Here is a 17658-nt window from a genome sequence, read left to right as displayed (position 1 = left end):
TGCCACTTGGCATGCAATTTCATAGGATATAATTGAGTGTGAGATCTAGTGTGACTTGCCACGGGGCTGCTAATGGTGGAATCTGCTGGTCCAGGTGGGGAAAGGGGGCTGTAGCAGCTCTTTCCCCTACCCTTGCTTCAGCCGCTGGTTGAGCAAATTGCCTGTCTTGCAAAGTTTCCCTTTGTTGATTAAGAGGAGGGGCCGTTAGCATGTTTTCCAGGAGAGGGTCTTCCCATTGTAGTAAAGTTAACTCTCTCTCCTCAATTCATTTTGACAATTGGGGATAAAGTTGTGCTAAAGATTGAAACCTTTCCGTCTCTGTTGATGGTTTGCTAGCAGCTTCTTTGTTTTCCCTGTTAACTTTTTCCTCTCCCTCTGCTTGTGTGTCTGACTGCAGCTTTTGAAAGTTATTTTTTCCAGCTGCTAGCTCTGCTTTCTACTTCTCACCTATCAGTTTCTGTATTCCAAATAGCAAATAGTTTTGATTGTTTTTCTTTGTCTTTGGGTGGGAGACTCAAAAAGTCTGTTTTTCTCCCAACTTCTCAAAGTGGCCACTGAGCACAGCTGTAACTCTTAGTATCATTATGCCATTGTTACATATATTTAATTACTTCTAAACCAAACTTTTGCTGCATAAATCTAACGGGAGCTCCTTGTGGAGCTTCCTTCAAAGCATGCTTAGTATGCAAATTATCCATTTTTTTCTTTTTTCTTTTTTTTCGTCCCTTTCCTCCCAGAGACCCTTTTTAAACTTTAAATTTACTTATCTTTAATTTTCAATCTCTGCCCGCGTCCGGGATGTGGAGGTTCCTCTTTTGCCGGCTTTTCCCTTCCTGCGTTGATTATTCTGGTCCTTTGATTCATGTGTACGGGCTGTTACAACCCGGGAGGATCAGCTTTTATGTGATCCTTAACACTTGCACTCAAAAACCTCTCACAGCCTGCCTGGACACCGTTAACATTTCCCTCCTTACCTATCAGCAGCTTAAAGCAACTTCATTCAAAGAGAAGCAATAGGGAAAGGGAGTGTGAGCAGAGTCTCGGGGTCAGCCTCTGCTCGACACAAAAGGAACACACTCACTCTGCCAAGACCAAATTCTCCCTTGCTTTCTGGACACTCCCGGTCATCGCAATTAAGCTCGCAGGAAGCCAGGGGCGGCTAAGGATTTGGCATGGCCCAAATTTCCTGACAAACCTCCCTAGCCAAAATAGACTTTTAGACACAGACAGTTGCCTTACACACACACCTAAACGGTGCCCTTATCTGGCAGTGGGAAAGGGACATGGGATCAGGCTCACAACAACACTCACCCTGAAGGGCGCCCTGCTGTCGTCTCCGGTCGCAGCTCGAAAACTGTGAATCCCACTTCTGACACCAGTTTCTGTGGGATCAAAACGCAGGACACAAAATGCAGAATAATCAAGGCTTCACTGCAGTGTTTATTGAGCAGTACGTACTGGAGGGGGACCCCACCAGAAGTTAGTGGGAGGCCCTCCCCTACAGGCAAAATGGATGCTCTGATAGTTATACAGTTCTACAAGAAGGGGAAGGGAAAAAGAACGCATACGCATACGTATTCATATGATGATGCAGCCATGCCTATATAAGCAATAGGTCCCAAGTTACTCTCTGCCCCTCTGTTATCTGCTAACTGCTAGTAAAACAATAGTGTCACAGAGCAGAAGACACAAATTAGTTCAAGGTGCCAAATGCCAGAAGAAGGCATCCTCCCTCAGGGCAGATGCCCAGGTTGCTAGGGGGATGTTTGTGATAAGGAGTTTACAACTGGCCTGGTTCACATCAGCTTCAAGGATGCTCCCACATGCCTTTATGTTTCAATCTTATTGAGGCGATCCCATTCATCTGAGGCCTCTAGAAACTTGTCTTTTTCACCCAAAGATTCACTTTTCTCACATTCAAAATTCTCACATGAATTTTCTTCATTCATTTAGTTTTCAGACTTAATAAGTGAGTCTTCATTTACATTTATGTTTCTTATACAAGTGGTACGAAAGCTGTCCTCACCCATTTTGGCCATGTTATTATTCACAGTCCATGTCATACATTAATTATTTCCAAAGACTACCCCCTTTACTTCTAGTCTACTTTATTTTCATCTAACACTGAGTTTCCTTCTGTGTTGTCTCACGTGTGTGTGTGTTTGAATGGGTATGGGCTACACAAATTACCTTTACTGTATTACTTTTGCCATCACAAAATGCGTCTGTATAAACATAGTAATTGTTTTTTTTTTCCCCACTAGAAGCATATTTGGATTTTAAGAAGGTGAGGCTAGTATTATTTATTTTATAGCCAAAAGGCCCAAAAACAAGTTACAAATATAACCTAGACTTGACATCGAATAAAACAATTTCACAAATAAAATATTTAATAAATATGACACGATGCCCTTAAAGGCCCAACTCATTGATTTGTTACTAAACACCTTGTTTTTATAGCCATAGTTCAAAATCTGGCTGTTGCCACTGTGATCTCAGGATTTTCATCTGCAGTGGGGTTAGTATGTTCACAAAACGGCTGCTGTGAGAGATTAGCCAGTTCACATTGTAGAGCCCTTGGGGTTCTCTGAGCTCGGTTGTTTGCTTGCAAACGTTTCATTACCCAGCTAGGTAACATCTTCAGTGCTAGAAGGGAGTGGGGTTTGCTCCCTGTTTATATACTGTGGCATGCCCTGCCAGTGTTGGTGGAAACCCCCACCCCCACCAACACTGGCAGGTCATGCTGCAGTATATAAACAGGGAGCAAACCCCACTCCCTTCTAGCACTGAAGATGTGACCCAGCCGGGTAACGAAACGTTTGCAAGAAAACAGCCAAGCTCAAAGAACCCCACAGACTCCACCGTTCAACCCTGAGCTACACATATTCGCTTCTATTAGTTCATACTGTACCTGTGCAGGTGGGCATGTCCAGCCCCAAACAACCCAGTAGCCCAAAGTAAACCAACCTGTCCCACCTCAGGATGTTCTCTAATCCCAGAGAGATAACACAGAGCCCCAACCCATTGCAGCAAACCAAAAAGCAAGAGGATTGGTGTTTGGCTTGGGCAATTTTTTAAAATAAGTTTTATTAAAGAAATGTTTAACAAGATAAAAACAATACAAATTTCAGAGAAGAAATAAAGAAAAATAGTGAACAAGTAAGAAAGAAGATAAAAAAAGAAAGGAAAGAGAGATGCTTGGGCAATTTAAGTAGTTCTATTTTGATTAAAACAATCTTTTTAAAAATTAGATGGAGCAGCAAACTCTCAACTGTTTGAGGAAATTCATGTATGATGCTGCTTTTAGACAGAGAAAAGAGTAACACCAGAGTTGTCAACTAAGACTTTCATGGCCAACCACAACCATTTTCATGCATCGCTTGAAAGCTTGAAGCTTTCCCCACCTGAGACCCCCGTGAGAACGCGAGGATGTGCATGATTCGGCAGCCAGAGCTCCTGTCCGACAGGGCTGTCACCATTAACGGCTCTCTTGGAGAAATCTATCAAGTTACCAGGAGTCAATTTTGACTGGAACTTCTTGCCTGGAACATTGACTTGATCTCATAAAGCTAAACAGGATGGATCTGGAAATCTAAAGGAGGCATTTCAGAAAAGACCAATGACAAACTATTTTATTGACCAAAAAAAACCCCTGCATGGACAGAGTCAGAGTTACCTAGAGTTAAGCTGACTCAGAGGAGAATTTCCTTTCTTTTGATTAAAAAAGATGTGGTCTTCTGCAGCTAGGTGAAAGTGATCCCAGAAATTCAGCAGGACTGGGCCTGATTATTACATGGATGGGACACTGAGGAAACGCAAGGGCTGGAAGCTCAAATAGGATGTAAAAGCAAACTTGATTCAAAGGAAAGTTTAGTTTTTAATCTTGAGCACTATCAAGGTAGTTTCTTCTTGGTCCAACGTTCTCCCTATGACTATTCAGAAGGGCAACCGATTCCTATGGCTGCTTGTAAGGAAAGCCTATTGCTATAAGGTGGAGTCATCTGAGTTTTGAGGGGTTGGAGTACTTCTTTATCCAATCATGTGTGATATTAGGGGTTCCACATTTTTATGCAGTTACTGTTCTCAATTCAAGGATCCACAGAGCCCCCTGAAACAGTGAGTACGGCGAGCTAAAAATTGGAATGTCTGCCCTAGGATTTGATGCTCTTCCTCCAATGATGGGGGTGCTGACATTGCAGTAATTTCTATTTCTATTTCTATTTCTATTTCTATTTCTATTTCTATTTCTATTTCTATTTCTATTTCTATTTCTATTTCTATTTCTATTTCTATTCAGGTGGGCAGAACGTTTGCAAGGAGATTCAGGGTGGGGCTGTGTGCCATCTAAACCTCCCCTTTTAATCTGGTGAATGAATGTGAGCCTTGCACATTTGCAGTGGATGCTTAGAAATGAGCGTGCAAGCCTCCAGTCTTCCTTACTGGTCATGCTTTTATTGTTGTTGTTCAGTCGTTAAGTCATGTCCGACTCTTCGTGGCCCTATGAACCACATCGCGCCAGGCCTTCCTGTCCTTCACTGCCTCCCTGAGTTTGCTCAGTTTCATGCTCATTGCTTCAGGGATGCTATCTAACCATCTCATCCTCTGCCGTCCTCTTCTCCTTTTGCCTTCCATCTTTCCCAGCATCAGGGTCTTTTCCAAAGACTTCTCTCTTCGCATTAGGTGACCAAAGTATCTGAGCTTGAGCTTCATTATCAATCCTTCCAATGAGCAGTCAGGGTTGATTTCCTTTAGGATTGACTGGTTTGACCTCCTAGCAGTCCAGGGGACTTTAAGAGTCTTCTCCAGCACCACAGTTCAAAGGCATCAATTCTTTGGCGCTCAGCCTTCCTTATGGTCCAGCTCTCACAGCCATACATTGCTACTGGAAAAACCATAGCTTTGACTATGCGGATCTTTGTCGGCAAGGTGACATCTCTGCTTTTTAATATGCTGTCTAGGTTTGCCATAGCTTTCCTCCCAAGGAGAAAACGTCTTTTAATTTCATGGCTGCAGTCTCCGTCTGCGGCGATCTTGGAGCCCAAATAAATGAAGTCTGTTACTGCTTCCATTTCTACCCCTTCTATTTCCCAGGAATTGATGGGTCCAGGTGCCATGATCTTAGTTTTTTTAATGTTGAGTTTCAAGCCAGCTTTCGCACTCTCCTCTTTCACCCTCATCAAGAGGCCCTTTAGTTCTTCTTCACTTTCTGCCATTAGGGTGGTATCGTCCGCATATCTGAGGCTGTAGATGATTCTCCCTGCAGTCTTAATTCCGGCTTGTGATTCTTCCAGCCTGGCATTTCTCATGATGTACTCTGCATTTAGGTTAAATAAGCAGGGTGACAGTATACAGCCTTGTCGAACTCCTTTTTGAGATGACCCTTACAATATTTTGCTATTCCCTTCCTTTCCGGTTTCGCCATCCTCACCTACTTGCCGGCTTGTCTGGGCTTCGCAGCCGGTTTCTGGGTCGACCTTTCCGGGCAGACGGACGCGAAGTGCCCTCCCCCCCTGCACTGGAAGCACGGCGTCCCCACCGCCCGAGCGCCCGCCGCAGCCTTTAAGGCCCTCGCGCTCCGCTTCGCCGGCGGCGGACGGGCAACTCGTCACCTTCGGCTGAGCCGCCGCTCCCGCTGCCTGGATGGCCGCCAGCTGCGATCCAGCACCGAGGCGTGGGCGACCCGTCCAGCCCGTGTGACCGGGCAGCCTCGCGCCATGGCCAGTTCGCGCAGCTTCGCGCTCAATCCCTTCTGGAGCCGCTTTGCCAGAGACGCTTCGGCCAGTCGCGCAGTTTCGCCGCTTGAGCTCCGGGGCGTCCTCGGTCGCCGAGCGGGAGCCTTGCTTGGGTTCTAGGGTGGCATCTTCCGCCCGGGCATGGGCGCAGGGTCTCCGAGCCGCTCCCGCAGCGCTGCGATGGACCCGCTGAAGTCCTCCAGCTCCGGCGCTTCGGCCTCCGGCAGGTCGACCACCCGCTCACTGCGCGACCCACCAGGCAGCGCGATACGCGCAGGACCCTCCACGCGTCGCTTCGGGACAGCCGGCTGCAGCTCCCCGTGGGAATCCTGACTTGGCTCAGGGAGCCGGGCAGCTCTCCCGGGTCTCCCTCGTACGTTTTCTCCGAGCCCCACCTCTTCGACGGGTCGCCCTCTTCCCGGGCGAAGCGGTGCCCGCACTCCGAAGTCCTCGGGCTCCCTTGGCGCCCCTCTCTGGGGGCCCTGAGCTCCCCTTCTGCTCCCGCTGGCCGCTCGAGAGCCCGCAGTCCTGGCCATTCGACCCGGGACCCTTCCTGCTTCCCTCTGGCTCGGCTGCCCTAGGTCTGGCGTGCGCCCCTTCCGAAGGCACAAGTCTCCCCTCGCCCTCCAGCCCCCGGACCCCGCGGTCCTGCTCCCGTGGCTCGGTGAAGCCCGTCAGTCCTCCGATGGCTCCCAACCAACCAGGGCGGTCCGATTCTGGGGTGGTGGTTCTTCGCCTCCCTCCCAATCGCTCTGCGGGGCCCACCGCTTGGAGTGCCGCCGCTCTCCGTCCTTTTCCTTGACGACCACCGGGCTTCTATCGGCTGGGGAGGGATGAAGGTCTCCTCGGCCTCTGTGGGAGGGGACCCCGGCTCCTCCTCGATTCCGCCCGCTGCCCCGCTGTCGGCTTCCCGCTGTAGCAATTCCTCCTCCTCCTCCTCCTCCTCCTCCTCCTCCTCCGGGGCTTCGTGGGGATTTCCTCAGTGAGTTGTCTCCTCGGGAAAAATACGACTGAAGGAGTTTCAGCAAAATGTAGATCTGCAATGTCCAAATCCCAGTGAAGAAAAAGCTCTGGAAACTCGTGTTAAGTTCAAAAAGAAATTCATTTATTGGAACGTACATGCAACTGTAAGCAAAGCATTGCTGAAACTAAAGCCTCGCTTTTCCCCCTCTACTTTTCCCCCTACTTCTCACCCCCCTTTTCCCAGGCGCCTGTTTCTCACAACCTTGCACATTCTTGGCCTTTGCTAACAGCTCCTCTTCCTGGCCTTTGACAGTCCACCAGTTCCTTCTACTTTCGTTACCCCCCCTCCCCCCAAAGAATGGCAGAAACAAAGCAAGCAACCAGTACTTTAATATTTTGGTTGCTGAAGGTTCTGACACAACCCATCAACCCCACCTCTTTTAGTAACCTTTTCAGTTACTGCTCTTCTTGTGCTGTTCTCCCCAAACCCCAGTGCGAGAGAAATGTAGTGCTTCCATAACCTGGTCCCTTAACCGGTGAGTAAAGAGTTAAAAATGGAAAAAATGAAATAATATGGAGAGTAAGGAAGATGACGTTGACAGAAATATGCAAGAGCCATTACCTAGGCAAAAGGGACTGAAACGCTTTTTAAGTCCCGAGAAACAAGATCATATTTGGGCAGACGCCTCCCTGATTCGCTGGGGTATGAGAAGGGAGAGAGATCCAGCACAATCAGGCTTGCAAGATGCTGTCTTTATTAAGATAAATTATTAATAAATTTATTAAGACACCCATCTCAATAAAGGCAGTTTTACTCTTTCGGTGGAGTTGATTTCCTGGTCTGGTGTACCCAGCATGGCTGACAAATAATTTCTATAATGCAGCCCTCTGGCCGTATGGTGTAGAAGAGTGTGATTAGAGATTTCATTCCTTCCTTGGATCTTAGATAAACAAAATCAAACTATATTTTAAAAAGTTAAATATAAAACCAATGCTTCAAAATACAGCCAATGCTGGAAAGAAGAATCTAAAAGCAAATGTAATGCTCCAGTTAAACCACGGGATGGTGCTGATCCATTACAAATTGCTCACGTGCTGCCCCAAATTGTTCCTGCCTGGACCAGCCACTCCTCTGTCTCCTGAAGCTCTGCCTCAGGTTGAATGAATGAATGAGTGAATGATACTTGATTATGGACTTGGACCAAAGCAGACACAATAAAACAAACAGAAACACTTTAAAACCTGGTGGTAGGCATTACCTTTCGTTATTCATTACTGGTGTGGAATCAAAACGCAGGACACAAATGCAGAATAATCAAGGCTTCACTGCAGTGTTTATTGAGCAGTATGTACCGGAGGGGGACCCCACCAGGAGTTAGTGCAGTGTTGTCCAAACTTGGCCACTTTAAAATGAGTGGACTTCAACTCCCATGGCTGGCTGGGGAATTCTGGGAGTTGAAGTCCACTCATCTTAAAGTGGCCAAGTTTGCACAACACTGAATTAGTGGGAGGCACTCCCCCAAGACAAAATGGATGCTCTGATATCTATACAGTTCTACAAGAAGGGGAAGGGAAAAAGAACGTATACGCCTACGTATTCCTATGATGATGGAGGCAGACCTAAATAAGCAATAGTTCTCAAGTGACTCTCTGCCCCTCTGTTATCTGTTATCTGCTAGTAAAACAACAGTGTCACAAGAAGAAGAAACAAATTAGTTCAAGGTGCCAAATGCCAGGAAGAAGGCATCCTCCCTCAGGGCAGATGCCCAGGTTGCTATGGGGATGTTTGTGATAAGGAGTTTACATCAGCTTCAAGGATGCTGCTCATTCTTAATTTACAACCAACCTAATTCACATCGGTTTCAAGGATGCTCTGCATTCCTTTATGTTTTTATCTTATTAAGGCGACCCCATTCATCTGAGGCCTCTAAAAACTTGTCTTTTTTAGCCAAAGATTCACCCAAAGATATATTTTCCTCACACTAGTAACATATTAGCATAATTGCTCTTACCCGTTACAGAAACTAAACAGATAGTACACTAATTGGACCCGGTGTTTTAGGCACCAAAGCCTAAATGCCTCAATAGAAATCCGGCCAGACTCCAACAGAAATAAAGGATTAGAAGCCCAGAGGGGTATGCCTAGCAAGGCCCCTAAAACTTTTGATTAGTTTCGAGGACAGAAGAGCTCTCAGCCTTTGCTCTGGATACCTTAATAGTGTCCGGAACACGCTTATTGCCATTTTGGCTTGCAAAACTCAAAATGGCATTTGCAAGACTTTGGGCTTCTGCTGACATGGTTCACTCCAAGACAGAGAGGAGTGAAAAGAGACCCCAAGTTATTTAAAAGATTTCTTGAGTGATGGATGACAAGCTCGTTTCCTCTGCAGAAAACAGCAAGAGCCATAAGACAACTCAGATCTACTAAGTATGTGGGGAGAAGGACTGCCCCATCTGCACGAAACAGAGCTGAAACTATTGGCTAGCCAAGGTGGGTAAAATTCTGGTCTGGAAAAGTTTATACTGTTGGATTAATATAATAACGGAAAAGAATGGTAGTTGAGATAAAGCCATTTCATGTCAGGATCCTCGCAATCAATCACCTATCAACTGGAATGTTTATTCAGCACAGCCTTAAAGTAGAAACGTTAGTTTGTTAGAAAGTTAGTTTAGGTAAGTTGCTTGCTCGTTCCTGCCATAAAACAGGGGAGGGAGAGAATAGGGTAAACAGCAAAAGCCAGATGGGACGTTATCAAAGTCTGAGGTGATGTCAGGCCTAGCCCAAGGAACTCCAAGAGACAATGCCAATTCAGTCCAGCTACAACCTCTAGCAAGAATTATTAGCTACAACCTCTAGCTACAACCTGATTAGCTACAACCTCTAGCAAGAATCTTCCCAGACTGAAACCCCAGGTCCCAAAGTCAGCCAGTCACAACAGTGTGAATCCCTCAGGGAGGTGCCAGTCTCATCCTCTTGTTCCTCCCATGCAGTTCTGGCGAGCTAAGAAAATGTTTATCTCCCTGAGCCTGGCCTTCATAATTCCATTCCATCACAGGTGCCAACAAGGTCAAATAACCGTGAGAGCAGAGAACAGATCCGAGGAAAGGCGTGGAAAGAATTGAGTGGGAAATTGGCCGGGAGGGGATTAAAAGGAAACCTCTGGCCGTGGGGAATTCAGTTTCAGCAATCTGTGGACCGCTGTCTGCTTCTTCTCAATAAAGGCATCTTTACTGGAAGCAAACTGGTCTCCAGAGGATTTACTGGGATTGGGAATTGAGCCTTGCAGACTCTGACATTTCACCCCTTTTAAAATGGGTATTGGTATTAAATTGGTAAGCAAAGCTCATCCATGGGAGTCACAATGCACCTGCCCGGCTACTGGGCTGTGCTTTCCCAGGTCCGTGCTGAGGTCTGGAGGTCTGGGGTCCCCTGCCATCTTTTTATGCTTTTTCAAAGGACAGGAGATCTGAACACCACAACACCTGAAGATGGGCCGATGGCACTTCTCCTCAATGAGCAGGTCACAAGTCAGACCGTTGACTGCCTGCCCAAAGATCTCTCACATGAGACACGATTTTGCGAGCGCTGCTGGTCATCCTCCCTTTGCCGGTGTCGGACTAAGGAGCGCACGTTGTTCTCTTTGTCTTAATTGTTACAAGGTGTAATACAGGTAAAGAGCATAAAGGTGAAAGGAATTACACAATGATAAAATATAATTTTGTAAAGCTTGCTAAGTAACTTAAAGGGCAAGAATGGAGAAATTCATCTTATATGTGGAAAGGAAAAGTAAACCACATCTCCTTCTCATTTCTTCCATAATGACACCACACCAGAAAGTATTTCTCAGTTAAACGCTAGAGAATGAAACAGTGGTTGAGAGGAGATCTGCCTTCTCAAAAGCCAGATGCTTATTTATTTGTACATCAAATTTGTCACCGCCCATCTTATTAAAACGTGTCTCTGTTCATCTGTTAGAACATTATCTTGTATCACCCAGTCCAATTTAGATGTAGATGTACCTGACCTATTTATGCTACTCTGCAGACTAATTGGACAATAATTTGATGGATTATTTTCACCACCTTTTAAAAGTAACGGGACGGTGATAGAATTGCACCAGTTGTTTGAGATCTGGAGCATACAGTCAGTCCATATGAATAAGTGGGCCCACCAAATCAATTTTGGCCAGCAGCATTTCTACCAGTTTTAGCTTTTTATGGTGAGGGATAAGGGTGATCTGGGCTCAGTTAATGGTTTTTTGAAGTCTTATCCCAACTTGCTTGCACTGCCCCGAGTAAGGAACTAAAATATTCAGTACCTCAGGGATGGCACCCCGTGTTCCTGAAGGAACTTTAGGAAAAGCAAACAAAATAAAGCACCAGAAAAGAGAATATTTCCTTTTGTAATTTGAGGATGTTTTCCCATTTTTTCTAATTTTCATCTTTAAATGAGCCTTGGAAGAATTTTTCCTCTCAAGAAAATGGCTCAGAAGACTAGAGCCATGGGTTTCTAGATATCCAGTAGCTTTCCATCGGCTTCCTCCTGACTACAACATATTTCTCCATGGATCGAGGGGGTCGCCTCCAGGCCCTGGCTTTCCCTGAGCTGGGCACCTCTCTTTTTAGACCGCGCCACCAGGGACCGGCATCCCTTCACGGCAGTGCATTTCCTTTTGCCCCATTTGTGTTTCATGTGCAGTCAGACCTAACCCTTAGGTGTCAATATGCTCCCTGAGGTTTGATGTGTGCGCCTTGCCCTTTTGTGTGCTGGGCTGGCTTCTCTAAAATAAATAGCTCTCACTGCAAGACTGGATTTTTTCCCCTCCCAACAGTGGTGGCTTTGGGTGGTTCTGGGCATGACGGGTGGTGAACCTGCACCTCCTTTGATGTTAACACAATATTCGTTTCCTTTTGTAACTTTAGTCAACAAGTGAATACAAGGAAAATTGCGCAAGGAAAGGAGTGCTTCTTAAATGGTAGCAAACAGGGAGGCATTCCCCTAGTGCGCCCCATGCTTGAGCTTGTCAAAGGATGTGTGACGTCCTCAAGGATGTTTGTGAAGACACGCAACGAGCGTGGGGTTACACTCAATCCCAGTGCATGCATTTGTCTGTCCTGCCCCTCCTTTCCCCAGGGGAGGCCATCTGGCCCAGCAAGGGAGCCCACACCCCCATCTTCTCCCTATCCATTAGTCTTCCTCCTCTGTGCTGAGATTAATTAGGAAGGTATTTTGTTGTATCGTACTACAAATTCAGGCACAAAGAGCATTGGCAAATGCTTCAGCAGCGGCAAGTCTCTCCTTTGCTGGAGGCAAACACGCCCGTGCAGTCAGCAGGATGCTTCAGTGGGCCATATTCAACAGGAATGGTTACTAGAGAGAATGCTCACAGCTACAGGTGAAATGGGAAGTTGGCAACCCAGAGCTAAGTGGCACTTATGCTACGGCTTTTGCCGGCAAGCAACCCTTCCCCGTGCTGGGTCTTAGGTGCCCAGGCTGCAGCTCCGGGCTGCTCTGCTGCTGCCTCTTTCCCGAGGAAGCCCTGGGTGACGTGCCCTGTACCTGCCACACACCCCACGGGTAGAGAGAAACTGGGGCAGGCCTGGCCTGGGAACGCCTCCTGTCCCCCTCCACCTGCACTTCCTCTCATGCTCCCGCCCCACAGCATTCCCCGCAGCTGGTGCTTTTCAGCAAGATCCTCTGCACAGGCCCACATTAACACCTCGAGGGCCCTCGTTTTAGGACTCGAGGCCCGACCATCATTTTCTCCTCCTGCTTTTCTCGGCAGGCGCACACTGCCACCAGCAGGCAGAGCCACAAGCACTGACCTGGAAGTGCAGAACACCAGCCTCCCCTCAGTGAAGATCTCAGCATCTCTCCTGGGAACTTCTGAGACTGCTCCCGCCAGAGGTGGGAGCTCACGGCGGGTGCTGCATGGCCTTTGCGCAGCGGGAGCGCAGGCAAGGGAGGCTGCCAGGGCATGCGCGCATCAACTCCACTGCTGGGGGCCCAATCCTGTTCCACAAACCCCAGCGCTCCTCGGCGCCTCTCCCCCACACAGCTCGTCATACGTTCACCTTCCCCACAAGCCTCTGCTGGCCACGGGCAGGGTGAAGTACAAATGATAAGAGACAAATAAGTAAACATGGGATCCAAACTGTCATGGAGGTTAGTTTTTCATTAGTTATGAAATAATGAAATGTATGATGTCACTTAATAAGCTTTAAGCTAATGGTTAACACAATATAAATCACTAGCTGAAATTTTAAACTATTAATAAATTAGGTCAGTACTAGAAATCTAATTTCCCATGAAATATAAACTCTACACTTAACTTGCCCAATAATTTAATAAAAACACTGCAGGTTCAGTTTTCAAAGTTTGTTTCATTCTAATATGCATCATTTTCCAGCATGAGATATGAAAAAAATTGCATTTTCAATCTTTTTTTTAGAAAATGGAAGTGTTCATTTTAGCAATCAGGACTGGAACAATATATCAATGATAGAATCTCATACTAATTTTCCCAAGTATAATATTCAGAGGACATTTAATGTTCTTCTTCCTCTGAAATTCCCATTGTTGCATCTCTATTACGGTATTCAAATTCTGCATCCATCTAATCATCTTTGAACTCTTCAGACTATGAGTTGTATTTCACTAAATTTATAAATTAAACCCAGTAAACGTTCAGAATTGTGTGCTGTACGTTTTTCAAATTCACTAGATCTCTCACTATTCCCCCTTACTTCTACAATTCTATTAACGCTAGACTATTTATTTGAATGTTCTGAAACCAGTCAGGGAGACTAGACCATTGTAAGGTAGGAGTCTCAAGGCGTTTTATCTTCGTCTTGTTAAGTTTTGCAATCTGAACTGTTAACTCTTTACTGGACAAATTTCTCATTCCTCTTCAAAGAAACAGACATTTAACAACAAAGAAGTAGCAGAATTCTAAGATATAATCCACGTTAAATGACTAGCACGGCAGTACAAGGTTAAATGTTTGTCTTTAAAATGCCATTATGGTTTTGCACTGAAATTGAGAAACAAGCAAACGTCGTAAGAATGAAACGGAAAGCTCCAGCTTGTATGGCCAGACCACCCCTTCCCTGTTGTCACAAGCCAAACTGTAAGTGCCTGGAGCAAACACTAACTCTTACTGCTTCATATTTCTTTCTGGGAAAGACAGGAACAGCAACACCTTCAAATACCAGTCAGACAGCATTACTGGGGCAGGGAAATTCAAGTTGAGTTCCAGCCATCAAAAAGGCAGTATTAGGAAAGGCTGCATCAGTCAGATGCTCCTTCCCATTTCAACTCAAGAGTACAAAGAGAACCACTCACAAATATACTGTATAATATTTTATTTTATGCAAAGTTATGAATATCCAGTGCATCTACTTATAAAGCAAATCCCACTGGGTTCAGCTCAGCTTATTCCTGTGTAAATGTGCATAAGATTGCAAACGCAGAGTTGTGTATTTGTCAATTGGGACAACACTGAACTACATTTAATTCAGACAAGAAATTTGTTGAAAATGTATAATTAATTTTTTACCCTCATTGCTTCTAGCCTAGTGAGTGAGTATGCAGGACAGTTTACTCATTCCTAGTGGATACACTGCATTATTCAAAAACGTCATGGCCAATTCTTGTTTTCTAGCGTAATTTCTTTACAAGGGTCAACAAGGAAGAGAGGTTTTCCTTCCCGTATTCAATGACATCCCTGTGGGAAAAAGCATAATGTAGTAATTTAGAGATATAATTCAAGCTGTCTGTGAAAAAAAGTAATGTGCAGAGCAGTATCTACGGAGAGGCGCTAACTTCAGCTCACAGGCTTGCATTCTATGTATCCCATAATATGAGAACAGCCAGGATCTTCACACTTAAAAGTCCTATTTGTTGCTCCTTAGAATGTGTGACCCTGCAAAATTCAATAGTGTCATAGATGGCCCAACCACCTAAAGACACTTTGAGTGAAGAAAGGCCAACTTTAGTATCTGATGACATAAAATCCCATTGTTTAAGGCTTGCAACAATGAGAGGAACAGTCATCATTCAAACATATATAAAATCTTTTGGCCACTTAAATGCCACACACATCGACACCCATCACTTCCCTCTTCTTCCCTTCTCTTGCATACTTTGCCTTTTGAAACCATAAGCATGAAAAGGCAATAAAAATAACCTTACGGTGATCCGCTTAACTCCTACAACCATTTCTAGTTAATTCCAGCACATCAACAGCCCCTTCTTGAGATACAGTAAAAAAAATCTGAGCTTAAATATCTCCTATTAACCCAGAAAAAAATACAACTTACATTCCCAAAGTGGGGAAAAACAATGGTTTTCACCCCACAACTCTTGCCAGAATCTTCAATCCCGTAAGGAAAAATGATAGTTCTTGAGTTAGCACCCAACCAAGGACTTTGATCCACTGGCACTAAGAAGTCTGTAACACAGAAATTGATCTTCTTCCCTTCTTTTATTGCCGAACAAAGTTCACTGTGGGCATTTTCAATTTTGTTTCTATGCTGCAAAACAAAAGTTGAGTCACACGTATAGAGGGATGGTCAACAATCTCGTATATAGGAATCATCCCGGTATAGCAGGAATGGGACTTTACTGATTTAGTTTCCTCGCAGGGGGATCTATTCAAGTATTGATCAGCCAGCCCACTCCACAAGTATGTGTGAGCTGCCTCAGGATGGGATATGTAGTCTTAAGCTTCCAAACTCCTTGGTCAGTGTTCTGGTTGTTATACACAATTCATCTGGATCGAGAGGGACATATTCAAGGGCTAACACTATCTTTGTAAAGACAGTATTGTGCAAACAGGGAAGGCTCTGCTCAGGGCATGTTTCTAATCATGGTTTATCAGGTGAAACACGGACAGAACATGCAGTTCATCATAGCAGACTACCTAAAATCCTACTAATATTTCCAAGTCAAAAAAGAGGCCAGCAGAAGTCAAGATAACTTTTCCCTCCTCCTCATCATACCAAAATCCCCAAAGAATTAGTTACCTAAGGCATTCTAGAATTTCTTCAGTCCATCTTGTGATGCTGCAGCTCACCTGAGACCTTGCAGCACTCAAGTTCTAGAGAAGAGATATTAGAAAATACATTCACTTATTCAGACCGAGGCCCCTGACGAATCTGATGCTCTATTCAAAAATGACAAAATGCCCACTGTGCCGTAAGCTCTGCCCATTCATGCAGTGTCACAACGCGTGTGCAAAACAGATGGAGCTTATAGCACTACACTTGTCTGGTCGTTTGTCACCCCCGCTGTAAACACCTCTACCTAAGACCTGCTACCGTACATAAGTACGTAGAAGTTACTTGATGAAGAACTACAATTTAATTCTTACTTTATCCTCCTACTCCCCCCACAAAGGGTGGATTATATTAGGCCAGAAAACCACCATTTGAATGCATTCCTTGTATCCATTTATTTGCATTTTTCATTTGTTTCATCTTGGAACTTCTGATCAGAGAGAGCTTGCGTGTTATTATGTATTTTTAAAGTAAGCAATCTGTACATGCCTTTCCACATAAGACTGTTTCCTGCATTCAGCACTATCATGGTTAAAAATAAGGTGCATTCAATATGAACTGAAGTGGCTACCCTGTTCTTATTCAAGTGAGTTCTCTAGACTAGTGTAGCACAACGTATGGTCTTTCCATGAAGTCCACAAAATCAGAAGCGGGGAAATGCCCCTCGCCCAGCCCTTACCTGAACCGACGAGGCATCAAGAGATCTGGTGTCCAGACCCGGATGGTGCCGGCTTTCCATAAAGACACCCAGCTGCTCTCCCCAAGGAGACACCTCGAGAACAGACCCTCCATCTTCGGTCTGTGAAAACAAAGGGAAAGGGGTTAAGAGGACACTCAGGTTTCCTACCAACACAAAAGTCTTGGTTCTGATGGCAGCAAATTGGAGTTAATTGGTAGAGTTAGAGTCAGACTGGGGTCATAAACTACTGAACTCGCACCCCTCAACAGAACATGCCAACAAGCTCTGTGGTTAAGTTTGCAAAAGAGTTGAAACAGGAAGATATTGACCAGGTGTGAATATCTAGCAGGACAGGAGCAGAGATGTCCACGTGTATTCAGATAAAACCTAAAATAAAGATGTTCTAAAACCACTAAGTGTCCCAGATACAGAAAATCACCAGTTGTCATGGACACAGACACATATGGTTTGAAAAGGTGTTATAATTATGGGATGTTAGCTATTAAGTACACATGCTCAACTATGTGACCAATCATGTAACCTCTGATTATGATGCTGTTTTTGAAAAGGTATAAAAGATTTGAGCTTTCTATTTTCGGGGCTCTCTTCTTGGGGAGGGGTCCTCACTTACTAAGGTGCCTTAATAAATGAGTAACTGAGTTTCTCGCGTCCAGTCTTTCTTTGGGTTAAAGGCTGGGCTGAAAACCACGATTTGTGGCCAACAGTTCTAATCCTAAAGCCTAGGATAGGGTGACAGGAATACAAACCCAGATTAATGACATTTCTGAGTTTCCACATACAAGGCCTTTGCACACAGAGCAGTGTTGTCCAAACTTGGCCACTTTAAGACGAGTGGACTTCAACTCCCAGAATTCCCCAGCCAGCCATGCTGGCTGGGGAATTCTGGGAGTTGAAGTCCACTCGTCTTAAAGTGGCCAAGTTTGGACAACACTGACATAGAGGGAACGGAACACTGTGCAGTCTTGCATGCGAAAATATCTACAATAAAGGAAAAACAAACCGCAATCACATTACACTTTACAAAGTTACACGCTGCAATCAGGGAAGGAGAACACAGCAAAACCACACACGCAGCACGAGCACGCTCCAGGCGCCCCGCGCGAAGCATCCGGGCTTGGACTTACAAGATTTTGTGGAAATGTCTTCCTTGCAGGCGCTGAAATATTCCCGAGGCGGCCACAGGGACGGATGGCCAAGCACGAC

At 45.3% G+C, this 17658-nt stretch overlaps 1 protein-coding gene and 2 non-coding genes across 3 annotated transcripts in view; all 3 read right to left on the bottom strand.

Annotated features, from left to right (window-relative positions):
• Positions 1–17658, bottom strand: part of LOC112542149 (uncharacterized) — a 23872-nt gene extending 6214 nt beyond the window's left edge. The window contains exons 1-3 of the mRNA XM_088151075.1: positions 17580–17658; positions 16435–16554; positions 1312–1382 (exon numbers count right to left, since the gene is read on the bottom strand). Of these exons, the coding sequence (XP_088007201.1) occupies positions 1312–1382; positions 16435–16494 (131 nt within the window). The 5' untranslated portion in view covers positions 16495–16554; positions 17580–17658. The remainder of the gene's footprint in view (positions 1–1311; positions 1383–16434; positions 16555–17579) is intronic.
• LOC112542150 (small nucleolar RNA SNORA79) lies at positions 14609–14753 on the bottom strand. The gene has a single exon (XR_003085999.1). It is a non-coding gene; the product is annotated as a small nucleolar RNA SNORA79 (small nucleolar RNA).
• On the bottom strand, positions 15540–15617 carry LOC112542151 (small nucleolar RNA SNORD126). Its single transcript, XR_003086000.1, has one exon. It is a non-coding gene; the product is annotated as a small nucleolar RNA SNORD126 (small nucleolar RNA).

The sequence above is a fragment of the Python bivittatus genome, unplaced genomic scaffold (assembly GCF_059951505.1).
Source record: "Python bivittatus isolate LINGU-HERP-01145 unplaced genomic scaffold, Pbiv_v1 ctg000660_np1212, whole genome shotgun sequence".
NCBI classification, from domain to species: Eukaryota; Metazoa; Chordata; class Lepidosauria; order Squamata; family Pythonidae; genus Python; species Python bivittatus.
The sequence above is the reverse complement of the archived record's forward strand: the minus strand, read 5'-3'. Positions and strand labels throughout refer to the sequence as shown.